This window comes from Dendrobates tinctorius, unplaced genomic scaffold (assembly GCF_039654945.1).
Source record: "Dendrobates tinctorius isolate UK_male_01 unplaced genomic scaffold, ASM3965494v1 ptg000236l, whole genome shotgun sequence".
Classification (NCBI taxonomy): domain Eukaryota; kingdom Metazoa; phylum Chordata; class Amphibia; order Anura; family Dendrobatidae; genus Dendrobates; species Dendrobates tinctorius.
Window position 1 is genome coordinate 2,008,648 of NW_027361903.1, and position 27,563 is coordinate 2,036,210.

At 49.0% G+C, this 27,563-nt stretch overlaps 1 protein-coding gene across 1 annotated transcript in view; it reads right to left on the reverse strand.

Annotated features, from left to right (window-relative positions):
* Window positions 1-27,563, reverse strand: part of LOC141060374 (pancreatic triacylglycerol lipase-like) — a 230,447-nt gene that overhangs the window by 186,798 nt on the left and 16,086 nt on the right. Inside the window, exons 3-6 of the mRNA XM_073556580.1 lie at window positions 20,497-20,613; window positions 16,920-17,085; window positions 14,378-14,479; window positions 14,180-14,282 (exon numbers count right to left, since the gene is read on the reverse strand). Of these exons, the coding sequence (XP_073412681.1) occupies window positions 14,180-14,282; window positions 14,378-14,479; window positions 16,920-17,085; window positions 20,497-20,613 (488 nt within the window). The remainder of the gene's footprint in view (window positions 1-14,179; window positions 14,283-14,377; window positions 14,480-16,919; window positions 17,086-20,496; window positions 20,614-27,563) is intronic.

A 27,563-nucleotide genomic window follows, 5' to 3' on the forward strand; every position in this document is an offset into this window, starting at 1 on the left:
CGTTATTGTAAGGATAGGAGGCACAGAGGCTGACAATGTAAGGGGAGATGCTGGGGGGCACGGAGGATGACAATGTAAGGGGCGATGCTAGGGGGCACGGAGGCTGACAATGTAAGGGGCGATGCTAGGGAGCACGGAGGATGACAATGTAAGGGGAGATGTGAGGGAGCACGGAGGATGACAATGTTAAGGGCGATGCTAGGGAGCACGGAGGATGACAATGTAAGGGGCGATGCTAGGGGGCACGGAGGATGACAATGTAAGGGGCGATGCGAGGGGGCACGGAGGCTGACAATGTAAGGGGCGATGATAGGAGGCACGGAGGCTGACAATGTAAGGGGCGATGCTAGGGAGCACTGAGGATGACAATGTAAGGGGCGATGTGAGGGGGCACAGAGGCTGACAATGTAAGGGGCGATGTGAGGAGGCACAGAGGCTGACAATGTAAGGGACGATGCTAGGGGGCACGGAGGCTGACAATGTAAGGGGCGATGTGAGGGGGCACGGAGGCTGACAATGTAAGAGATGATGCTAGGAGACATGGAGGCTGACAATGTAAGAGGCGATGCTGGGGGCACGGAGGATGACAATGTAAGGGGTGATGTTGATGGGCACGGAGGCTGACAATGTAAGAGGTGATGCTAGGAGGCACGGAGGCTGTCATTGCCAGGGGGTTGCAGTGGCTGACAATTTATCAGGAGCAGCTAGAGGCAGAATAGGAGGGGTGTACTCGGTGGGCGATGGCCCTGATACAGGAATCAGATGTCAGACCGGCTGTGGATGACATTATGCCGGCTGATGTGATGTTCTTGCATAATTTCGCAGTTTTACATATAGAATGATTCCTGTAATGTCGTGTTTTACCTTAAGATCTAATCATCTCACAATTGCTTTTCTCTCTAATCTCTGCGGTTTTATGAAATAGCTCTGCGGAGTATCGAGGACACGAGCTGGAGGGCCGTGCACGCTACAGCGTGTAGACACCATGGGTTGTACTGGGGTCTGCGAGGGCTTCACATATGGACACTCGCATCATAAAGTTATTAGTGTGGGCAAGAGCTGGTGATGGGAGGAAGAGACCGGTACGACTGTACGAAGCTGCGATAACATCCGCATGGAGAACTCTGTCCTCTTCCACCATCAAGCAGAATGTCACGCTGTGACAGACCCGACAGGTGGCTGACACCATCTCACTACAGCCTAAGTGTCGCTTGTATGTCCAGTTTGGATTGTAGCATGTAATACTGAGGAGCCCCCCAAACTGGATAAGGGGACATGGAGAGGGGTGCAGTAATAGTACGGCCTAGGGGTGGGAGGTCCAGTGTGAGAGGCGCTATTATTTAAGGCCACCTATGAGGGGAGGTCCGGTATGAGAGGAGGTATTATTTGAGACCTATGAGGTTAGGTCCGGTACGAGGGGAGGTGTGGTATGAGAGGCGCTATTATTTAAGGTCACCTATGAGGGGAGGTCTGGTATAAAAGGAGGTCCGGTATGAGAGCTGCTATTATTTGAGGTGACCTATGAGGAAGGGTCCGGCGTGAGAGGAGTTATAATTTGAGGTGACCTATGAGGGGAGGTCCGGATATGATAGGAGCGGTTATTTGAGGTGACCTATGAGGGAAGGTCTGGCATAAGAGGAGCTATTATTTGAGGTGACCTATGAGGGGAGGTCCGGTATTAGGGGGCTACTATTGAGGTGACATATGACATAAGATCGGTATTCGGTGAGGTCGGTAAATCACGGTATAGCACAGGCTCAGCCCATGAGGAGATGGCGTCTGGCAGCAGCAATGTATAACAGATCCATTCTGTGGTTTTACCACTTCTCTGTATGTCTGGGGCCTTTTGATGTCAGGACCTGATGACGTCTCCTTACAGACATGTGGTGTCCATGTACCGTAAGTGTCCAGGATCATTGAACCTTCCAGACAGTAGGCCATGAACTCGCGGAGATCAGGGCTGTGTCCGCCATCCTCCAAGAGGAGCATGATCACTTTCACAGTGAGAGGGAACAGTAAACAGATTGCCATTACAGAAACTCATTTGCCATGAAATATACGGCTCTGAAGATTGATATTTTCGGCTTAGGAAACTTAACATAAAATTAAATTGCAAATATTCCTCAAAACTGCTAGAACTGTGGCCCCACGGCAATCCATCACAGAAATAAAGCATTGGTTCAGGTCTGGTGGTCCTGCTTCCAGATATGATTTATAAGGAAAGCGCATTCATTTCATTCTCTGCTTTCACTCATGACTGTTTGTTTTTTTGTGGCTGCTTCGGTCACGTCAGAATGCTAAGCGAGGCCCTCGAAACCCCAGAAAATGAGCGACTTAGAGGCCGAAATTCTTCGAAAAGTCAAATTATTGCCTCTATACAAGCTTATTGGGGCTTTTCAGTTTGTTTCTTGAGGTCTACTGATGGTAGGGTGGCCTTTTAAAAGAACCAACCATATCTACCACCGGAATGTGATATTTCTCCCTGCAGATCCCAGCTGGTTTCTCCCTTCCCTGCTCCAGGGGGATCGACAGGTTTCTCCCTACAGTCCCCAGCTGGCTTCTCCCCACCCCACTACGGATGATAAACAGGTTTCTCCCTAGAGTTCCCAGCTGGCTTCTCCCCACCCCACTTTGGGTGATTGACAAGTCTCTCCTTACAGTCCCCAGCTGGCTTCTCCCCACCCTGCTTTGGGTGTTTGACAGATTTCTCCCTACAGTCCCCAGCTGGCTTCTCCCCACCCCACTCTGGGTGATTGACAAGTCTCTCCTTACAGTCCCCAGCCGGCTTCTCCCCACCCTGCTTTGGGTGTTTGACAGGTTTCTCTGTACAGTCCTCAGCTGGCTTCTCTCCACCCTGCTCTGGGTGATTGACAGGTTTCTCCCTACAGTTCCCAGCCAGTTTCTCCCCACCCCACTACGGGTGATCGACAGGTCTCTCCATACAGTTTCCAGTCAGCTTCTCCCCACCCCGCTGAGAGTAACTGACAGGTCTCTCCATACTGTCTCCAGTCACCTTCTCCCTTCCCTGCTCCAGGTGATTGACAGATTAGTCCCTACAGTCCCCAGCCGACTTATCCCCATCCCAATCCAGGTGATCGACAGGCTTCTCCCTACAGTCCCCAACCGGCTTCTCCCCACCCTGCTCAGAGTAATTGACAGGACTCTCCCTACAGTCCCCAGCCGGTGTCTCCCCACCCTGCTACGAGTGATTTGACAGGTTTCTCCATACAGTCCCCAGCCGGATTCTCCCCACCCCGCTCAGTAATTGAAGGGTCTCTCCATAACATACAGTCCCCAGGCACATTCTCCCTTCCCTGCTACAGGTGATTGACAGATTTGTCCCTACAGTCCACAGCCGGCTTCTCCTCATCCCTATCCAGGTGATTGACAGGTCTTTCCCTACTGTCCCCAGCCGGCTTCCCCTCATCCCGATTCAGGTAACCGACAGGTCTCTCCCTACAGTCTCCAGCCGAATTCTCCCCATCCCGCTCAGAGTAATTGACAAGTCTCTCCCTACAGTCCCCAGCCAGGCTCTCCTCACCCTGCTCCAGGTGATCGAAAGGTCTCTCCCTACAGTCCCCAGTCATCTTCACCCCTCTCAGCTCCGGGTGATTGACAAGTCTCTTACAGTCCCCAGCCGGCTTCTCCTCACCACGCTCCGGGTGATTGACAGGGTTCTGTGTACAGTCCCCAGCCAGATTCTCCCCATCCCGCTCAGAGTAATTGACAGGTCTCTCCCTACAGTCCCCAGCCAGTTTCTCCCCATCCCCCTACGGGTGATTGACAGGTCTCTCCAAACAGTTCCCAGTTGGCTTCTCCCCTACGAGTGATTGACAGGTCTTTCCGTACAGTCCCCAGCTGGCTTCTCCCCACCCTGCTCCAGGTGATCGACAAGTCTCTCCCTACAGTGAATCTAGTGACAGGTTCCCTTTAAAAAAAATTTAAAACATCTTGAAATCACAAAACACCAACTAATCCAAAAATTGAATTCCAGGAGTCAGCAAATCTTCAAGGGCCAAGCAAAACCTGCTGAAAATTAGTGATTTCTGAAGGTTTCTCGTGCGTCTTGGAAAAGTGGGTGACAAGCCATGGAGGGGGCAGTGATTAGGTGTGGAGGGGTGTGAATTGATCTGAAAATTTATGATAGTGTAAAGAAAAACTGCCCATTCTCCAGGCTTCAACTTGCTTAGCTATGCAAGTACAGCATTAACGCCGTATACTGGAGGTCACCAGATGTAAAGAAGGAACTGCCGACTAATATTCAACACCTAAAGGGACATTTTCAGGTTATACAGGTGGACATAAGAATGGCTACAGGAGTGGACACACAGGGGCTGTTTGTAGTCTGTTAGCATGGAGATAGGTCTGCATAGAAGCTGAATATAATTTTTTTAATCAATATTATTTGCCGAGTTGCTTTGTTTGAATTTTAGAGTCACTGGAACAATGAAGTTGAGTGTTTGTGGGGCTGCGGCCTTTCATTGGTCGGGTGTTTACATTCTGCCTTGTGATACATGAAATGGACAGCTCTCGTCTTTACAGCACTGGTGTCCTGATGGCTCATCTCAGCCAAAGGATCACACTCATCTGAGTTTATTAAATTAGTCCGATGTTGTTCCTGAAAAGTAGGACGAGTGTCTCGCGAGCAGAAGGCGATTTTTCTCACCTAGCATCAATATTACATAATTGCACATGCAATTTGTGTTAAATGCGTTTTTTAACAACAGCTTTTGCATACAGTAATTCTATGTCATTTCAAGCTAGTTTATATAGATACAGATAATAGATAGGTAATATATAGATACATAGATGATAGATAAATATAGAGAGATAATAAATATACTGTATAATAGCTTATGTAGTGCACTGGTATCCACACTGAGCAGTGATGAGGCAGCAAAGTTCCAAACAAAAGTCTCTTTAATGCTTAGGCTAGGTTCATAATGTGTTAGAGAAGTCCGTTTAACGCATGCGTTGAACGGACTGTGCTAACGCTACTCCTTTTTTTGATCATGTTATGTGATCGCCCTAGTGCAGATGCTCCATCTGCGCTAGCAGTGACGAACCCTCGAACGCTGTAGACTGCATCCGAGGGTCCGTCACAGCATGACGGCACATCGCTAACACATGCCGATTATGACATGCGTTAGCGATGCGCTACGTTATGGCAGTCTATGCGTGCGTTAACGGATGCATTACATCGCGTTAATGCCACTTTGTAACGCAATCCGTTAAACGGACTGCCATAACGCAATGTGAGCCACCCCTTACTCACAGCACATGATATCCTCCGGATCGCAGCTGGGAAACAGGACAGTCCACCTCTGGTTCACTCCCGGGCACATATGCTCCAGATTACAGTCACTAAACACGCCAGTCCACTTCCAGGACCGGTTGCCGTGGGCGACTGCACCGCCGTGTACGCTGTGGGTGCCAGGCCTTTCAGCTCCCTTGGCTGTTTGGCTCTGCTTGCCTGTGTTGCCTCACACAGGTGGAGCTCTGCAGAGCCTCCTGCTCTGCACTCTAGCAAATACCAAACTGACACTGACAAACCCTTTACTGCAGGGCTTTTAACTGGAATATGTGGGCCACATGGTAAACCCGGGCCAGGAATGAAACGAATTGCACCTCTACCATGTGTAGTCTGTTTCAAAACCCAAAATCCCAGAACAGGTTTTCCCTAAATCTGCCTTGGACAACCAGCATGTCCAAGACCAATGCTCACTTTTATTCTGCATTGGAATCACAGCTAAGCCTGCGACTGCAATTCACTCTCATGGCCTCAATACACCTCCGTGCGCATCCTGGGGGGAACACACAGCGACCCCTACATGTGACACCGGTCATAACAGATAGATAATAGATAGATAAATAGATAGATAATAGATAATATATAGATGATGGATAGATAATAGATAAATAGATAATATATTATAGCTAGATAGATGATAGATAGAGAGATAGATAATAGCTAGACAATAGATAATATAAAGATTATAGATAAATAGAGATAATAGATAATGGATAGATAATAGATACATAGACAGATATATAGATAGATAAATAGCAATGCAGTATGTGAGTGCATGCCATAGGACCTAGGCTATAGGCTACAAGAAATACAATTATGATATGCCAAGGACTTCCATATCCCTATTCCCTACTTCATATGTGCTTTGGCAAATCTAATGTTTATTTGGTCCTGCCAATAAAAGCTTCTTTGAATTTGACAGATAAACAGACAGATAATAGCTAGATAATAGATAGATATATAACAGATAATAGTTAGATAGCTAATTAGATAAATAATGGACAGATAATAGATAATAGATGGATAGATAATAGATAAGTGTACATTTATTTAGCTAATAATTAAAGAATTAAAAGAAAAAAATGGCGTGGGATCCCACTTAATTTTGTTAACCAGCAGAGGGAAAGCGGACAGCTAGGGGCCGATGTTTAAGGTCTGGGAAGGGCTAATAAACATGGAGCTTTCCAGGCTGTTAATATCAGCTCACAACTGTGTATTTAGCCTTTACTGGTTAACAACAAGGGGTGACCCTGCCAAAAAAAAGTGTAGGGTCCCCCTATTTTTAATAACCAGCAAAGGCTAGGCAGACAGCTGTGGGCTGATATTAAAAGCCTAGGAAGGGGCCATGGATATTACCCCCTTCCCAGACTATAAACATCAGTCCCCAGCTGTCGACTTTCCTTCAGCTGGTTAATGAAAATTAGAGGGACCCCACAACAATTTTTTATTTTAGTTATTTATTTTTTAAATAAATAAATGTACATTAACCTACACACGCAATGCACTAATTATATCTGTGACTGACATCTTTCTATCTATTCTATGTGTATATATCTGTTCTATTCTGACATGTCACGCTGAGAATTTACTGAACTTGGCTAATGAAATGTTGGGTTTTCAAGGAGATGGGTGAGTAAAAAATCAGACATGGTCATGTACTTGTTAGGCGTCAGGTTTCTGCGTCTGTTCTGCAGGAATCTAGAGCCTCACATTCTGCGGTCTCCTGCTGTTTTTCTACTGCAGAGGAGATTGCTTTGCAGCAGACCGCTCCAGAGACTAAGTCCCTCTGTGCTCCTACTGGGCATGCTCACGAGACGATCTCCCATTGGAGATTGGGAGTCATGTGCCCAGGTCCTGTTCCAGATCTCACTGGTCCATCTCGGAGATCTGGAAGGTCACGCACGGCTATAAAAAGCGTGCATGGCCGTTCCGCCATGCGCTAGTATAGACTATACTTGCTATGTGTGAATGGTGACGGATGCATGATTCTGGTGACTGACTCATTTGAAACCCCTTCCCTCTGATAATACGCATGTGGATAGGGAATTAGTTTTGCAGTCAGCGCAAGTCAGTGGCAAGCCTTAAGCCACTGTGCTCACAGCACCGCTACGCTAACGTCCGACATCGCGCTTGCTTTCTGTTTTGTCGTCGAGCGGCAGTGTCCTACGCCGCGCTGCAGTTGCAGCCCTCCTTGGCGTCCGCAGAAGCGACGCTGCACACACGGTAGGTCTAGAGGGACTCAGCTCCTCTGTCTTGGGTCCTGCTCCTGTGACCAGATACCTTGTGTGCATCTACCTGAAGGCTGTGTCACTAACAGGTTCAGCGTTTTGTATGTTTTTTGTTGCGGCGCCTCTGTGTGTGAACAGAGGCCGCTCTGCGCACTCCGGGTGAAGTTTAACCCGTGTGTATCATACCGCCATATTGCTTGTCTGCCACCACTTAGCAGCAGTTATACCACCTACTGCACGGTGGACCCCGAGCGGCGAATGCACTTTATTATTATTTTATTTAGTGCGTTCCGCCGTTCCTAACAGTACTGTATGGTCTGTGTGCTGTGTGATTTTTTTCTCACACCCACTGACTTGCATTGGCGAATCTCAACCGATATTCAAAAGACAATCACAGCATGCTGTGATTTTATTCTCAGTCTAATCCGAGGTGAGAAAAAAATTGCAGATGAGCACAGAATCATTGACTAATATTTGTCAGAGTGCAATACGATTTTTTATCAGATCGCACTCATCTGTTTTAAAAGCAGATGAGCATGATTCCTAAGACCCTGCTGCAGCTGGGCTCGAACACATGGCATGAAGGATAGGGCCAAGGCTTACCCCCTGCTCCTCTGGAGCTGGGCCCTTGAGGACTCTCTGCTCTCTTGTAGATGGACTCTGGCTGACCCCCTGCTCCCTGTAGCTGAGCCCTGGCACTCCTCCTGCTCCCTGTAGATGGACCCCGGCTGTCCCCCTGCTCTCCTGTAGATGGAATCCAGCTGACCCCCTGCAGATGGACCCCGGCTGTCCCCCTGCTCCCCTGTAGATGGGCCACGGATGACCCCCTGCTCCCCTATAGATGCGCCCAGTCTGACCCCAGCTGCCCTGGAGATGGGCCCCGGCTGACCCCCAGCTCTCCTATAGATGGGCCCCGGCTGACTCCCTGCTTCCCTGTTCATGGGCTTCGGCTGACCACCTGCTCCCCTTTAGATGGGCCCTGGCTGACCCCCAGCTCCTCTACAGATGGGTCTCAGCTGACACCGTGCTCTCCTGGAGATGGGCTCTGGTTGACCCCTTCTCCCTTGGTGATGGGCCCTTGCTGACCCCCAGCTCCTCAGGAGATGGGTCCCGGGTGACCCCCAGCTCCCCTGTAGATGGACCCTCTGCTCCCCTGTAGATGGGCCCCGGCTGACTCCAGCTCCCCTATAGATGGGCCCTAGCTGACCCCGTGCTCTCCTGGAGATGGCCCCCGGTGACCCACTGCTCCCCTGTAAACGGACCCAGGTTGACCGTCCATTCCCCTGTAGATTGGCCCCAGCTGATCTCCAGCTCTCCTATAGATGGGCCCCGGCGGACCCCCCAGCTCCCCTACAGATGGGCCCCAGCTGACCCCTAACTCACCTATAGATGGGCCCTGGCTGACCCCCTGCTCCCCTGTTGATGGGCTTCGGCTGACCCCCCGATTCCCTTTACATGGGCCCTGGCTGACAATCAGCTCCCATGTAGATGGACTCCGGCTGACCCTCAGTTCACATGTAGATTGGCCCCGGCTGACTCTCAGCTCACATGTAGATGGGCCCCGGCTGACTCTCAGCTCACATGTAGATGGGCCCCGGCTGACTCTCAGCTCACATGTAGATGGGCCCCGGCTGACCCTCAGCTCTACTATATATGGCCCAGGCTGACCCCCAGCTCCTACAGATGAGCCCTGGCTGACTCCTACCTCGCCTATAGATGTGCCCCGGCTGACTCCCTGCTCCCCTGTTGATGGGCTTTGGCTGACCCCTAGCTCCCCTATAGATGGCCCTGGGTTGACCCCCAGCTCTCTCCTATAGATGTACCCCAACTGACCCCCAGCTTCTCTATAGATGGGCCCCGGCTGACACTCAGCTCACCTATATATGTGCCCCAGGGGATCCCAAGCTCCCCTTTAGATGTGCCCCAGCTGAGACCCTGCTCCCCTGTAGATGGGCCCCAGCTGACCCCAGGTCCCCTATAGATGGGCCCCGGCTGACCCCAGCTCCCCTATAGATGGGCCCCGGCTGGGCCCTGGCTGACCCACTCCTCCCCTGGATATGGACCTTGGCTGACACCTGCTCCCTTGGAGATGGGCCCTGGCTGACCCCCAGCTCCCCTATAGATGAACCCTGGCTGACAATCAGCTCCCATGTAGATGGGCCCTGGCTGATCTCCAGCTCCCCTACAGATGGGCCCCGGCTGACACCTAGATCCTCTATTGATGGACCCCGGCTGACCCTCTGCTCCCCTGTTGATGGGCTCTGGCTGACCCGCTGCGCCCCTTTAGATGGGCCCCAGCTGACACCCAGCCCCACTGTAGATGGGCCCCAGCTGACACCCAGCTCCACTATAGATGGGCCCAAGCTGACACCCTGATCTCCTGTAGATGGGCCTCAGCTAACCTCCAGCTCCCCTATAAATGGGCTCCGGCTGACGCCATACTCCCCTATAGTTGGGCCTCAGCTGACGCTGTGCTTTCCTGTAGATGAGCCCTGCTGACCCCTGGCCGCCCTATACTTTAGATTGGCCCAGGCTGATGCCGTGTAGATGAGCCCGGCTGACCCCCGACTCCCCTGTAGATGAGCCCGGCTGCCCTATAGATGGGCCCCGGCTGACGCTGTGCTCCCCTATAGTTGGACCTCAGCTGACGCTGTGCTCCCCTGTAGATAGGCCCCGGTTAGGCTATGACCAGACACACAACCTGACCCCTCTCTTCTCCCTGTAAGCGGCTGGGAAGCTGTAACCTTCACACACAGCGCGCTTCATCTCCTGAAGCCGCAAGTCATTCTCTCCCCGACAGGAGGACAAAATGATTTAAGTAAATGTCAGCGGCGCGGGAGCTCATTCTTAAATATACTCGCTTTGATTAAAATGTAAATATTACAATTAAATATAGCACAGAATGGAAATGTGCTTCTTCTCCTGCGCACATGAGACAAACTCATTTCTGGAGAGTTAAAGGCAAATGGGACTTGTCAGAGCCGGAGCCTGGGAGATAATAATGAGCTGACAGGGAGAGCGCTTGGAGCTGAAATCAAGCTGCTGACACAGAGGAGATCCGCTGACAAATCAAATCTTCTGCAAAATGAGAGGCACTAAAGACAGCGGCGAGGAGCCTGACAGAGGCCAGAAAATGGCCATCCTGTACGGGACCGTCCTCCTATAGAGGAAATTGATTTTAAGATAATAAACTATCTACAGCCACAAACAGCGCCGAGACCGAGCGACCGACAAAAGGCATAAAATACTGCCGAAGGAGATACATCAGGTCACCCTGCTCACTGCCAAAGCTGCATACACGCCTGCTGTTACATTGTCTTATCCTCCAGAGCTGCACGCACTATTCTGCTGTTACATCATGTCTTATCCTCCAGTCACCTCCAGAGCTGCACTCACTATTCTGCTGTTACATCATGTCTTATTCTCCAGTCTCCTCCAGAGCTGCACTCAATATTCTGCTACTACATCATGTCTTATCCTCCAGTCACCTCCAGTGCTGCGGTCACTATTCTGCTGTTACATCATGTCTTATCCTCCAGTCACCTCCAGAGCTGCACTCACTATTCTGCTGTTTCATCTTGTCTTATTCTCCAGTCTCCACCAGAGCTACACTCACTATTCTGCTATTCAGGCCTGTGGAGTCGGAGTCAGTATCCTGGAAATTGAAGAGTCAGAGGTTTGGCTTACCGACTCCACAGCCCTGCTGCTATTACATTGTGTCTTATCCTCCAGTCACTTTCAGAGCTGCAGTCAATATTCTGCTGTTACATCTTGTCTTATCTCCAGACACCTCCAGAGCTGCAGTCACTAATCTGCCATTACATAAGGTCTTATCCTCCAGTCACCTCCGGAGCTGCAGTCAGTATTCGTGTGTGAGCAGTAACCTGCTGACTTGGCTCATCTACTTCTTTCAATTCGGTTCCATTGGGAGACGGTAAACGTATCTGGTCGGACACGTAACTGCAACTAAGCAAATCTCTTGCATTTGTACACATGACCGCCTGCTCACAACGGGAATACCGTGGAATTGTGACAGCGTGTGGTGAGCTGTCACGTTTCAGACAACCCCTTTAAATAACAAGGACAAAATGTATCCTACTGATGGAAGTAGAATAAGGACAGAAGGTTCTGGGCCTGGAGTTGTCATGTGCCCCGGTAATAAAGTGCAGAGTGCAGCTCTACCAGTAAAGGATGTGTTGTAAATTCTCACTCTAGAAGGAGGAATTATCTGTAAAGCATATGAAAGCTAAAGGGCTGTAAGATTCCCGGCCACAAACTGTGCTATCCTAGAGAAAAACAGGAGACAATGCCTAAAGAATAAAGCATTTATATCCTCGCAATACAGCATAGAAGGACACGATGACTGTGTCCACACATGGCACAGATGTCTGAGCCTCAGACAGTCAGAAAATGTAAAGGAGATGCAAAAAACAGAACCTCGCAAAGGATCGGGAAAGATAATGTGAAGAGAACATCGGAAATAAGAACAGAAGAGAAGACTCACAGTGATCCAAACACTACAAGTGATAAGATGCAATCAGTCCGGGATACGGAACTGAGGCATTCAACAAGAGGAAGCAAAGGTAGACCTCCTGCACGTCTCTCACACAAGGCATTGTATATGAGCCCACATCAGAAGGGGAAGCCAAAAACTGGATAAAGGCTAATGAGAAGAAATGTATGGAAAATAAGATGGACGAATTATAGGAGGATGACATTTCTGAGTGAACACATAAAACAGTTGAGCTGAAGCTTGATGGGTGGAGAGCAAGAGGCATGAAGAAAAGAAAAATGTCTGGAGACAAAGGGTTTCAGACACATAAGAAAAAGAGAAGGAAACAGATATGACGATCATTGGAAAGAAAATGCTGAAGATGACGGGAGAATTTCAGACAAGTCGTGAGGGCTTTTTTTTTTTTTTTTTTTTTAATGCAAAGTCATTAACTGCAGATAGATGTTTTGGGCTGATGAAAAGGCCGGGCCTTATGGACTGATCCTGGGTTATAGGGAAGGGCTGTGGGAGGGTAGAGCAGATACTGGCTTATGCTATTGGAGGAACTATCCTTGGCGGACAGCCGATGGTGTCTTATTGTTTGATCTCTTTAGTTTCTTACTGTCTCTTGTTCTTCCCATGTGTGTTCAATAAGGAGAGGGGAGAACGTCACTGTCAGGCCCCTCTGTACAGAAAGCAAAGGGAGTGGGAAGTGTAATTCATCATCCTTCAGAAGAGTCAGGACACCACGAAACATATCAGATATACAGATAGTTACACCAAAATAGTCAGATGTGGCTGTCGTCCTCTAATGTGCAGGGGGGTTCAAAGACACAAAATCAGCAAAAGAATTGTGACTGCAGCTCTGGATGTGACTGCAGTAGAGCTTTAATGTAAGTAGTGATGTCGTGGAGAATTTACAAGGTGACTGTGCTTTATATGCAGACGACATCCAGCTATAACCTGTAAATTGCTGATCTCAGCCCCTCATCTGACCGGAAACTGAGCGCCCAGTTCTGAGCAGGGTTTGGTCCCAGTCGGCTCTTTCCTCTGCCTCCATATAAATTGCAGCTTTCTATAAACTTCTAATTCAATATTTGACACTTAATCTCGCACCTCCCGATCGTCTGCTTTGTATATGAGCTCGGTAATTGAAGAACGGAGAAGTCACTTAGCCGCACATTTGTGTCTTCGATTGGCTCCGATAGCGGAGATATAGGGAGAGAGATGCGGTAACACAATTACTGTTATTACAGATGTGGAGTCTATACAGTGTCGGGGAATACACAGGAGACTGCGCAACGATTAGACCCATTACATCGCTGCCTTTAGGGCCGAGCTTCCAATCAATAGGGAACGAGTTCTCTCCATTTCAGAATGGACGTCCTCCAGCACTAATGGATGAGCGGTGCCCTATCTCAAGGCGTAAGCACTATGGCCAGTGCTCACAATGTCAGGGTCAGTCTTAGATGTCCCCAAAACCCAAGCTAAGCCCACACAATAATCCAGGCCCTGAAGAGGATGTATGAGCTTACAAGGAAGGAGCTTGCTGGTCATGTGTCCATCTGCTCAGGATGGTTGGACAGGGACATCTCCGGCATTAGCGGCCACAAAGCTGTAGACTGCTCTGGTTCGGCTGCCATGGCCGACGGGACCGGACCCCAGACCAGGGCAGTGCGACTCTTACGCTCAACGCTATAGCTTTTACAAGGGACATTGCTGCAGGGTGATGAGGGGAATAGGATAGACTTGTGCTATGTTTTCTTCCGTTTCTACGCATCTTTCTCGGGTTCCTGTATGAATAATAGGTGTAATTATGCAGCAGTGCTGCACATCCTACTTGTGTACTGCCACAGGACCCCGGGAAAGCTGGGTTACTAATTCACTGGAGGATGTAACGTCACAGGCATTTTTTGTTGCCCTGGTTTTCTAGGAACAGATATAACTAACAAATGGCAGAATACCATCTTAATGATGCACGAAGGGGATCCCAGGACGTTTTTGGAGCAATTACTACAATATTTTTGCAGTATAAACCTCCCTTATTTGCCACTATTATGTCCTAAATGTCATAAATTACATTTCGTGCTCAGCGTACACAAACTGTTAAATCTGTGTTACAACCGTATCCGGACCAGGTCACCGCACCTCAGACACTCCTCGTCGCTCTGCGGCTTCTGAATGATGGACAGTTTCTCAGCTTCCAGGTTCTTGGTGACCCCGGCGGCAGCACTGATCGCCTTGTCCAGACCTGAGATATAAGTGAGATGCAATAATGGCCGTGCATCGCGGGTACGAGAGGAGAACACTTCGGGGCTGAGCTCGGTGATTGCGGGGACACTTTACCTCTCAGAGTCTCCTGGAAGTCACTTAGTTCTCTCTGGATCGTGTTCCTCTGTCGATAAAGAGCGTTCAGATGGATGTTTTCACCTCTCAGGGTTTCCATCTCTGGGGGGAAAAGTAATGTAGCACGATGATAGTGACAGACAAGCACCCGAGGCGGTATGTATGAAACTAGCGGTGGGTAATGTATATGTGCAGAATGGAAAGAGCGTTTATAAATACCCAAAAGAACAGATACCGATGTATAGTGATGTGACGCCTCGTTATAGGACCCCGGGGCCGACAAATTCTGCAGAATGTCCTAGTAATGCACGGGCCCATCACACTGGTTACACAGAATTTACTCTGAGACCTTAAAAATATAACTAAGGAAATAAATATTTAGGAACCTAAAAAAGAGTTTTAGGCACTGTTCACCTCTGCGGTTTAGTGAGGGTCCGCCTCTGCGATTCACACAGGGTCTGCCTCTGCAGTTTAGGCACTGTTCACCTCTGTGGTTCACACATTGTTCACTTTTGCGATTTAGGCTGGGTTCGCCTTTGTGGTTTAGGTGGTGCACGCTTCTGCGGTTTAGGCCCTGCTCGTCTCGGCGGTTTAGGCCCTGCTCGTCTCGGCGGTTTAGGCCCTGCTCGTCTCGGCGGTTTAGGCCCTGCTCGTCTCGGCGGTTTAGGCAGTGCATGCCTCAGCATTTTAGGAAACTCTAAGAAATCTGAAATTCATATTAGGTACAGATGCTGGATTAGAGGTTTTCCAGACCATCGAATGCTATGTCAGATGTATACGCAGATGCTCACATTAAAGGGGTTGTCCGGGCTTTTCACATAATCTCAGTACATATCTGGGCTGCAGAATTATGACAATAAGTAATTTACTTTCTGTCACTAGTTTGCACGGTTTTCTAGATATTCTGAACAGAACGTCCAAGGGGGGGTGTTATGGCATTGAAATGAGAACTAGTCGTAACCTCCTACTCTACTCCAAACATGCCCTCTATAGCAACAACCCCACCCTCCATAGCTACAGGCCCTCCCCGTCCACATGAAGCAGCCCTCATCACACAGTAACAAATTCTTCCCCTCCAGCAGCCTCAGTGCAGAGAGCTGCTCCTCCACCAGACACACGCTGAACAGTGATCTATGGAAAGTGAAACTAGTGAGGAGGGAAAATCGTCCTGTATTCTGGGCCGCTCCATGATTACAATACATAACTCATTATCAGTAATTCCTACCTTCACTGTCCCAGGCTGCTGGCAGCAGTGAGAACAGACTGTGTGATGGCCAGTGATGGGGGTCTGCAGCTTCTAATCTGCACAGGGGATGGCAATCACTGATGTACTCTGTTGTGTGACAAAGCCTCTGCTGTGTGAATGAGACAGCTCTGTGTCACTGATGTCTTCACACAGCAGCAGATTTGGTGCAGTGTATGTGCGAAGCCCCACCAAACTCCCAGCAAGCTCCAGTGACCAGCACCGCCCACTCATTGGCTGGCAGTAAAGTGCAGCAGCACTCATCTTTATCATCATTCCAGCATTGGAAAGAACACAGCAGTGATCCTGTATTTGTGAAAGCAGCACAATACATACATACATACACCCCCCAAACACTTCACACTGTTACAGCTGCTGATTGGACAGGCTGCTCCCATCAGTATTTGTGTCATTAGAGACACAGTGCTCACACATACACTGCACCAAATCTGCTGCTGTGTGAAGACATCAGTGACACAGAGCTGTCTCATTCACACAGCAGAGGCTTTGTCACACAACAGATTACATCAGTGACTGCCATCCCCTGTGCAGATTAGAAGCTGCAGACCCCCACCACTGGCCATCACACAGTCTGTTCTCACTGCTGCCAGCAGCCTGGGACAGTGAGGGAAGGAATCACTTATAATGAGTTATGTATTGTAATCATGGAGTGGCCCAGAATACAGGACGATTTTCCCTCCTCACTAGTTTCACTTTCCATAGATCACTGTTCAGTGTGTGTCTGGGGGAGGGGCAGCTGGGTGGTCTGCTCTCTGCAGTGAGGCTGCTAGAGGGGGAGGATTTGTTACTGTGTGAGGTGGGCTTCTTCATGTGGACGGGGAGGGCCTGTAGCTATGTAGGGTGGGGTTGTTGCTATAGAGGGCATGTTTGGAGTAGAGTAGGAGGTTACGACTAGTTCTCATTTCAATGCCATAACACCCCCCCTTGGACGTTCTGTTCAAAATATCTAGAAAACCGTGCAAACTAGTGACAGAAAGTATATTACTTATTGTCATAATTCTGCAGCCCAGATATGTACTGAGATTATGTGAAAAGCCCAGACAACCCCTTTAATGTCCTGCGACACCTGCCACACGGGGAAGCTACTTGGGAAGAGGCATGAGTAGGATAGGTAGGTAGGGAAATCAAAAGGGTTTCAGAGGGCTGACGAGCGGCCACCGACGTCTGGCCACAGTTCCCACTAGATGCTAAACTCTGTATGAGGATTTGGGGGGTAAAACCTTAGTAAAGACATATTTGAAGACACTGATCCCACACAGTGGTATCAGGACCACTCACCCTGTCCCAGCACCTCGGCCTCCTCCTCCAGACTCCGGCTTTCAGACTCCGCTTGTTCTCCAAGAAGTTCCTTTCTGTTCACCGTTAACCCGTAATTTCTATTATAATCCATGATTTCCATCATGAACGTCTCCTCCTCGGAGGCCATCTTGTCCTTCATCTCTTGCTAAGAAAAATAAAACACATCAGCTACTAGAATGTGCTGGGGGTGGACGAGTTAAGGTACTGTCACACTTAGCGATGTACCAGCGATCCCGACCAGCGATATGACGCAGTCAGGATCGCTGGTACATCGCCAAGTGGTCGCTAGTGAGCTGCCACACAGGCAGATCTCACTAGCGACATCGCTGGGGACGGGGGTCGCTACTTACCTGTCACACCAGGCGATCCTGCGTCCTCCCGCCCGGCTCAAAGCGTCGCTCGTCGTCACAGCAGGAAGCGCCGCAGGAAGCTGACGACGAGAAACAATCCTGGACGTTCTCGCGCGATCAGCGATAACCAGCGGGGGAGCGGGTTGTAGGTAAGTATCACACACAGCGATATCGCTAGCAATATCGCTATAACGTCACAAGTTATAGCGATATTGCTAGCGATATCTCTTGGTGTGACAGGCCTTACTGTAAACCGCGGGACAATTGCTGTCCCTATAGATATGTGCTGGGGGTGGACGAGTTACTGTAAACCTCAGGACAATTGCTGTCCCTATAGATATGTGCTGGGGTGGATGAGTTTCTGTAAACTGCAGGACAATTGCTGTCCCTATAGATATTAGCAGGATATAGCTCATATAATCCATGGCTGACTGGACCAGGACAGGACGACTGGCTGGGCTCCAGAGGACCCTGGTGGCTGTCTCACTGATGTGTCCGCTGTTTAGTAGGAAATCTATCCGATACTGGAGCACATGTAGTCGAGCACAGTTATCTGTGTCCCATCCAGTAATTATCTACATTATTACTAATGCCATGGGAAGAGGGGACAAACCAAAGAAAACCATTTCTGACATGTTTAAACAAAAAACACCGTGAATCCCCCATTAATCTGCCTGCGTCCTCGGTGCTGCATCTGTAGCCTCAGTCCTGGACCCGGAGCCGGGGATGGAGGCGCAGGTGTTTGTCAGGCTCGGGTCTCAGTTATCGCCCACAGCTGCGTTAAAAGCGTCTCCCGCCGTCAGTAATGGCTCTCTGCCTGTAGCTGGGGTCAGGGGTCCTGCAGGCCGCAGTCACACAACTCTGTTCTTTTCAAGAATGGTGCAAATAAATCTATATTTCACAGCTAAACCCAAAGCCTCCCCCACTGGGGCTCAGCGGCTGAACTGCAAAAACACCGGATTTATTTCTATTATGGTCTTTTAGCAATTACAGCACTGAGTGGTAAACTGCCGCAATAATACAGACGGAGGCAGAGGCCACGTGAAGGCCACGGGCAGCCTCACAGCGGCAGGATGAGCGGCCAGCATCACAAAACAGAGCAGGGAAAGCTGAGCAGACGGACACAGAGTTCTGTGGCATCAAAATTACGAGAACTTGTATTCTGTCCATGTAAATCTCTGCTTATTCTGGGACTACAAGTCCAGGGGGCGGTCCAAATCAGCAAAAAAAAGCCACTGATATAATACAGGACCGCCCACTGGACTCCCAAACCCAAAATGGGCAAATAGTTGTCTGAACAAAATTCAAGATAAATCCAAATCTTTTCCCATAAACCTATACAATACTCTACAGCAAATCTGCTCCTCCTAGCCGATTCTGCTTTCCTGGTACAAAGCCAGCCAAAAATTACCAAAATCTGTTAAAAGGTGCACACCTCTTAGTATGATCAAAACATCACTATCTCCACCCAAAAAATAAGGCTGGCCATACAGATCAAATTCTGCAGCTGTCGGATGATCACATATTACACATGCACGCTCAGCCAAGAATGTTCTTCTCTCTAAGATCCTCTGTCCTCCTCCTCATCCCTCCAGACTCCTCTGCCCACCTCCATCACCCTACTCCCATCAGACACGTCGATCTCCCTCATCCACCCTACACAGTCCACCATCACCTTTCTCATCCCTCCAGACTCTAAGGTCCCCCTCCCTCTAGAATGCTCTTCTCTCTAAGATCCTCTGTCCTCCTCCTCATCCCTCCAGACTCCTCTGCCCACCTCCTCCAGACTCCTTTACTTCCTCCATCCAGACTCGTCTGTTTCCTTCCTCATTCCTTCAGACTCCTCTGTCCTCTTCAGACTCCTACGTTCCCCTTTCAATCCTCCCTCCAGACTCCTTCGTCCCCCTCATCCCTCCAGACTCTTGTCCCCCTCCTTTCTCCAGACTCCTACGTTCCCCTTCTAATCCTCCACCCCCTTCTTCTCCCTCCAGACTCTTGTCCCCCTCCAGACTCCTCTGTCCCCGTTTTAATTCCTTCAGACTCCTGTCTGGTCCTCCCTCTATCTCTCTCCAGACTCCTTTGTCCCCCTCCTCCTCTCTCCAGACTTCTCTATCCCCTTCCAGACTTCTCCATCCCTTTGTCCTCCCTCCAGACTCCTTTGGCCCCCTCCCTCTCTCCAGACTCCTGTCCCCCTCCTCCAGACTCCTCTGTCCTCCTACGTTCCCCCTCCTCCTCTCTCCAGACTCCTATGTTCCCTGCCTCCTCTCTACAGACTCCTTTATCATCCTCCAGACTCCTCTGTCCCCTTGTCCTCCCTCCAGACTCCTTTGGCCCCATCCTCCTCTCTCCAGACTCCTGACCCCCTTAAGACACCTGTCCCCCTACCTCCAGACTCCTGTCTACTTCCTCCCTCCACCTCGCTCCAGACTCCTTTGTCTCCCTCCTTCTCTCTCCAGACTCTTCTATCCCCCCCTTGTCCTCCCTCCAGACTCCTTCGGTCCCCCTCCTCTCTAGACTCCTACATTCTCCTCCTCCTCTCTACAGACTCCTCCATCCCCTTATCCTCTCTCCAGACTCCTTCGGTCCCCCTCCTCTCTAGACTCCTACATTCTCCTCCTCCTCTCTACAGACTCCTCCATCCCCTTATCCTCTCTCCAGACTCCTTTGGCCCCCTCCTTCTCTCTCCAGACTGCTGTCCCCCTCCTTCTCTCTCCAGACTCCTTTGTCCCCCCTCCTTCTCTCTCCAGACTCCTTTGTCCCCCCTCCTTCTCTCTCCAGACTCCTTTGTCCCCCCTCCTTCTCTCTCCAGACTCCTTTGTCCCCCCTCCTTCTCTCTCCAGACTCCTACAATCCCCTCCTCCTCTCTACAGACTCCTCCATCCTCTTGTCCTCCCTCCAGACTCCTTTGGCCCCCTCCCTCTCTCCAGACTCCTGTCCCCCTCCTCCAGACTCCTCTGTCCTCCTCCTTCACTTTAGCGGCATTATTCCTATGTTACAGTGAATAGGATGCTGATGCTGGGGGTAACACAATCTGCAGCAGCTCACGTGAAGGCAGAGATAAAGACAAGCTCATCGAGACCTGGAGGGGCTTCAAAGTCACTACAGATCTCCTGTACAATTTGCTCTGTGATGGCGGAAGCATTTACCATCTTCTTTGCCACCACTAAAGCCATATCCATGACAAAAACCCCACAGGTTATACCCACAAGTTCAGCGTGGAGACCCCGATTCTCTCTGAGAAGTTTCCACTTCTGGATCTCCAGACTGTCCTGACGTTTCTTCATCAGATCTCTCTGAAATCCTTTCTCGAGCAAAACAGGGACCTGTGAGCGGAAAGAAAAGGCTCAGAATAAGGTCATCAGCTCTCCCAGGGGTAGCTTGTGCTTATATAGTCTGGCGGCTATTGCAAATGTGCAAAAGTTTTCGGCAGAAGTGGAATAAAAGTAAGAAACCTTAAAAATAAACTATTAACCCTTTTATATTTTATCTGTTGACAAGGAAGGATCTTGGCAGGAGGTTGTGCCAGTCATGTTGGAGAAGGACCCCAGATCTTCGGTGTATGAAGCTTGTGTGGATCCTCCTGTCTCTTCATGTGACCCCAGCACCAGCAAACTCTATGTGATTTCAGAAAACCCATGCAATTTGCTACCTATTTTTTCTTTGCAGATTTGAAGTAGTTTCATTTAGACGCATTTTTGGTGCAGAAATTTTTGCTGCAAATACCCAAGATGGTGCAAATTACAGAGTCTTACCCTTCTGAGGACTCAGGGAATTGGATTTGCATCCTCCAGCAGTGGCTCCCCGCTTTTGGCAGGCCCCACAGAGAGGAGACAATGACAAGCTTATGAAGCCAACAGAGAGCAGTGAGGTATGTGGCCAGGTGACCCGATTGTCCCAACCTGGATTCTTTAAGAAGTCTCTTTGGTTTCAGTGATGCTCAATGAAGCAGTCCTCTGTTCTTCCAGCCGGGTCAGTAGTACCCTAAGCTGAGATCCTGAAGAGTCACTGACCAGAAGAAAAAGTCTCTTTATACAGAGGCATGTAACCTATTTTTAGATCTTACAAGTGTCCTTCAGTCCAGCATCACGATTAAGGGGACGAATGGTGATGAGATCAAGTAGCATTACTTGATTGTTTAAACTATTTGCATAGTTTTCCCCCTCTGCTTTCAAAGTCAACAAACTGGCTCCGTAACACAATGCATAATTATCATATCAGCAAACATCATTGTTCAGCGGCCATGCCTCACTGTTTTACAAAGATAACAGACGATAAACTGTAGGAGATAATATTAGGGGTTAATATATTCATCCTACAAGAAGGGTCAATACTTCAGACAACAGTTTATGATTTAGCGAATCCTGCTTTGAGCAGGGGGTTGGACCAGATGGCCCAGGAAGTCCCTTCCAACTCTACGATTCTATGATTCTGGGCCTACACAATTTAAGTCTGGCATAATTAAGATTAAATGCGATGTCACCACAACTTGCATTGGTGAGTCTTGTCCGATATATGCGGCCACTCACAGCATGCTGTGATTTTTTTTCTTAGTCCGATGCGACCGAGTCGGCCCTGGAAGCTCTGAAGTCACAGATGCTCTTACCCCAACATGGTAAAAGGACAGCGGGTGTTCGGTGGGATGAACCCTGGTCTATGCGGTTTCAGCTAGCAGACTAGAACACCCGCTGAGCCCCCGTGTCTCCACATTTTGGTGGCAGCGGTGGAATACTACTCAGTCTGGCGTATCTGGGGATGATGCAGGCGACTGGTGTTCTTAGACATCGTCTAAGGACTCCACCACCGGGGAGGCATACAGACAGACTCAGCAGAGCATAGGTGATGCATACACCGCAGGTGTCCAACCCCACCAACTCTGCCTTGAGAAGAGGAGCAGAGTAGATGTATAACTGCAACAAAAAACGGTAACTACAAGAACTGTGCCAGCTTTGATGGATGGAATACCAGGACACTCGATCAGATTTAAAGCGAACCTGTCACATGTTTTGGCCGCTATAAGATGCGGCCGCTGCCTTTCAGGGCCGATATAGAGTATTCTATAATGGTGTAGAGAAGCCCCCGATCTGACCTACAAGATAAGAAAAGTAAGTTTTATTATACTCACCGGGGGGGCGGTCCGGTCCAATGAGTGTCGCAGGTCTGGTTCCAGCACCCGAGGGGACAGAGGGCACCACTGCGGGTGTAACAGTACCCCCCTTAACACCCCCCCCTTTAAGACTGGAAAGAAACCTCCCCAAAATACGAGAAGCATTGATGTTCTCCCGAGGTTCCCACGACCTCTCCTCAGGACCGAAACCCTTCCAATCGATCAAGAAGAAGGTTCTCCCCCTAACCTTCTTCATAGCAAGTCTATCTCTCACCTCAAAGATATCCTTGGTGCTACTAGGTCGAGGGGTGTGACAGGGCGAAAAGTGAAAACGATAAAGCACCACGGGTTTGAGGAGAGATACATGGAAAGAGGTGGGGATACGGAGCGAGGCGAGGCAGGTAACCTTAATTTGTAAGCTACATCATTAATACGTCTCAGGATCTCGAAGGGACCAATAGAGTGCGGACCCAATTTATAGTCGGGAATCTTAAGTCTGATGTATTTAGAAGAAAGCCAGATTTTATCGCCAGGACGATACGGAGGGGAGTCCAGGTGTCTCTGTCTGCGTGCCTCTTCATTTTGACACAAGCTTTTTCAATCCCCCCCTTAGTTTCCTCCCAAATTTTAGAAAATATCAGGGACAAGGAGTTAGCCGCTAGTACACCCAAGGCGGGTGGAAACGGGAAGAGGCATGCCAGAGTGCTGCCCAAAGACAATTAAGAGATTTAGAGGAAGAATCGCTGGGATGATTGCTGTAAGCGAACTCTACCCAAGGAAGAAGGCTGGCCCAGTTGTCTTGGTGAGCATTGGAAAACTGATGAAGATAAGACGTTAAGATTTGATTAACTCGCTCCACTTGACCGTTGTCTGAGGATGATAGGCAGAGGAGAAATCCAAAGTTAACTTCATAAGTCTGCAGAGAGCTTTCCAAAGTCAGGAGGTGAATTGAACTTTTCAACTCAACACGATGTGTTGCGGGAATCCATGGAGTCTGAAGATATGGTGAATGAAAATCTTTGCCAACTCGGGAGTGGAGGGCAGACCGGATAACAGAACAAAGTGAGCCATCTTAGAAAAACGGTTCACGATCACCAGGACAACTGTACAATCCGATGAACGAGGGAGGTCAGTGATGTAGTCCATGGCTACACTTGCAGCCAGTTGACATGGACTAAAGTTGACTCAACCTTTGTCCTGTGTCCTTGTGTGTACCACATTGAGCATGGAGAAAAGAAAGAAGACCAAAGAACTGTCTGAGGACTTGAGAAACCAAATTGTGAGGAAGCAGGAGCAATCTCAAGGCTACAAGTCCATCTCCAAAGACCTGAATGTTCCTGTGTCTACCGTGCGCAGTGTCATCAAGAAGTGTAAAGCCCATGGCACTGTGGCTAACCTCCCTAGATGTGGATGGAAAAGAAAAATTGACAAGAGATTTCAACGCAAGATTGTGCGGATGTTGGATAAAGAACCTCAACTAACATCCAAACAAGTTCAAGCTGCCCTGCAGTTCGAGGGTACAACAGTGTCAACCCGTACTATCCGTCGGCGTCTGAATGAAAAGGGACTGTATGGTAGGAGACCCAGGAAGACCCCACTTCTTACCCCGAGACATAAAAAAGCCAGGCTGGAGTTTGCCAAAACTTACCTGAAAAAGCCTAAAACGTTTTGGAAGAATGTTCTCTGGTCAGATGAGACAAAAGTAGAGCTTTTTGGGCAAAGGCATCAACATAAAGTTTACAGGAGAAAAAAAAAAAGAGGCATTCAAAGAAAAGAACACGGTCCCTACAGTCAAACATGGCGGAGGTTCCCTGATGTTTTGGGGTTGCTTTGCTGCCTCTGGCACTGGACTGCTTGACCGTGTGCATGGCATTATGAATTCTGAAGACTACCAACAAATTTTGCAGCATAATGTAGGGTCCAGTGTGAGATAGCTGGGTCTCCCTCAGAGGTCATGGGTCTTCCAGCAGGACAATGACCCAAAACACAATTCAAAAAGCACTAGAAAATGATTTGAGAGAAAGCCCTGGAGACTTCTAAGGTGGCCAGCAATGAGTCCAGACCTGAATCCCATTGAACACCTGTGGAGAGATCTAAAAATGGCAGTTTGGAGAAGGCACCCTTCTAATATCAGGGACCTGGAGCAGTTTGCCAAAGAAGAATGGTCTAAAATTCCAGCAGAGCACTGTAAGAAACTCATTGATGGTTACCGGAAGCGGTTGGTCGCAGTTATTTTGGCTAAAGGTTGTGCAACCAAGTATTAGGCTGAGGGTGCCAATACTTTTGTCTGGCCCATTTTTGGAGTTTTGTGTGAAATGATCAATGTTTTGCTTTTTGCTTCATTCTCTTTTGTGTTTTTTCATTTATGACAAATTAAATGAAGATAATAATACCAAAGAATTTGTGTTTGCAATCATTTTCAGGAAGAAACTGAGCATTATCTGACAGAATTGCAGGGGTGTCAATACTTTTGGCCACAACTGTATATGTTTCCAAGGAACCAATGTCGCAGAAAGAGAGTGCAAGAGCCAGGTGGGTAGTTGCCTCGGGATCTTGTTCATGGCACAGGATGGACAAGAGGCTGTAAAATCCTCGACGTCTCGGCGAAGAGAGGGCCACCAGTAGTGGTGAGAAATAAGAGCGAGGGTCTTCTTGGTTCCAGTATGATCGGCAAGTTTGGAAGAATGTCCCCAGAGCAATATTCACGCTCTGTCGTTCTCAGGCACAAAGGTCTTACCCAGTGGTAGGGTAGTAATATTTAGAGGAGCCACGGTGATGATCTTAGAAGGGTCAATAATGTGTGAGGGCTTCTCCTCTATATCCACCAGCTGGAAAGACCTAGACAGCGCACCAGCCTTAACATTTTTATTGCCTGGCTGAAAGTGAAGTTCAAAGTCAAATCGGCCGAAGAACAAAGACCACTTAGCCTGTTGGGGGTTGAGCCTTTGAGCAGATTGAACGTAGGCAAAATTCTTGTGGTTGGTGAATATAATGAAAGGATGAACTGCAACTTTGAGTAGATAACGCCACTCTTCCAAAGCCAACTTAATGGCCAGAAGTTCCCTGTCTCCAATGGAATACTTGCATTCAGAAGATGAGAACACTTTAGAGAAAAACCCGCAGGTGACTAACAGTCCGGAAGTAGACCTCTGGGAGAGCACCGCTCCGGCTCCTGTGGAGGAGGCGTCTACTTCAAGGATGAATGGACCGCTTGCGTCTGGACGATGAAGCATGGAGGAAATAGCAAACGCTTGCTTCTGTCTTTAATAGTTGGCGAAGCCTAGAAATCGCTGAATGGCCTTAACCCCAAGAAGACGTGGCCAGTTAAGAACAGCAGATACCTTCTCAAGATCCATCCTTAGGCCGGAATCAGAGATGATATATCCCAAAAAAGGCAAGGACATCTGCTCAAAAATACATTTTTCGAACTTGACAAAGAGATGATTCTTTCTCAGACGCAGCAAGACTTGACGAATGTCCTGTCTTTAGAGTGGGCTGATCCGGAGAGAAAACGAGAATGTCGTCCAGGTAGACCACAACACAGAAATAAAGGAGAAAGACGTCATTAACAAATTCTTGAAAAACCGCAGGACCATTGCAGAGGCCGAACGGCATGACCAAATATTCGTAATGGTCCTCCCGCGTGTTGAATGCGGTCTTCCACTCATCTCCAGCGTGAATACGAACCAGATTATAGGCTCCACGAAAGTCAAGTTAGGAGAATACTTGTGCCCCCTCAGTCGGTCATAAAGCTCCAGGATAAGTGGCAGAGGATATTTGTTAGGAAAAACATGTACATGGTTGTGATGGTATGATATGCTATGTGGATGTCATTTTGTGTATATTTCTATTTTACTTGTTTTCATAGTGTTTTTCTTGATGCCCTGTGGGTCTACAGCCTGACTGTGTCTGTCTCTTGATGACCCCCTGTAGTGCATTAATCCCCAAGGCTCCTTTGTTCTCCTCTGGGAGGCCTGGAAACCACCCCAACCTGTTTGACTACCCCTGGACACAAGGAAGGGGGTGGGGAGAACAGGAGCTGGTCAAGTCAGTTCCTGTTTGGAGAGGATCATGTATAGACTACACTTCAGAGAGAAGGACCCATTTTATCCTCTAGTGCTAGAGTTTTGGAATCTCGTCTCCCTGGACATTTTATCCTGTTACTGGACTGCATTCTTATTCTGGACTATCTTATCCTTTGTGTGGTGGACTGAATATGGACCTTTTCGTATTTTTGCCTGAATAAAGGTCTTGAAATTGTTCACTCTTCGCTTGCTCTGTTGATTGTGTGGTATCGGAGAAGGACCCCGTGACAACTGGTGGCAGCAGTGGGATCAACAGAGCATAACCCAATGGAGAACCACCCACAGAGAGTACAGAAATTGGACTGTATCCAGTTTACAGGAGAGAGCCAGAGACCTGGGCCTGAACTACCAGGGACTGACTAAAGAGGCCTTAATCGATCTACTGGTGGGCACTAGCCCGGCCACCTCCTCCCAGTGTCTGAAGGACGAGCACTGGAGACAGGGATCCCCATCCAGAAAAGCCAGTGGTTGGTGTGGTACGAAGAAGAGATGGCGGTTCTGGGCCCCGGCGTCTCTCAGGAGTACAAGGAGGAGGCTGCCCGCTGGGCACAGCGGAGACCAGAAGCAATGGAGCTTGAAAGAGGGAGTAACGCAATGTGGAGTGTAACCTCAACGATCCGGGAGCCTGTACCGGTCACCCGGACAGAGTTTAAGCCATTTGATGAGGCTTCCGGAGATGTGGAGGGGTTCTTCAAAGACATTGAGCAGCAGTGTGCTGTGATGGAGGTGCCCCACTCTAGCCGGATGCGTTTGTTAGTGGGGCTCCTGAACGGAAGCATGGCGGAGGTTTACCGAACCATTGACGCACCTCGGAATCAGGATTATAACATTGTAAAGCGGACTATCCTGGATTACCATGCTATCACCCCAGACTCATATAGGGCCAAGTTCCGAGACCTCCCATGCACCACGGGGGATCGTTTAGGATGTATGCACATAAGATGTCCCAGGTATGTCGGAGATGGCCGGAAGCAGAAAACGCCTTTACTGTGGAAGATGTTGTACAGGTGTTCGTTATAGAACAATTTCTTGCCAAGTGCCCCGCAGAGGTACGGGAATGGGTCCGGGAGCCACGCCGTGTACC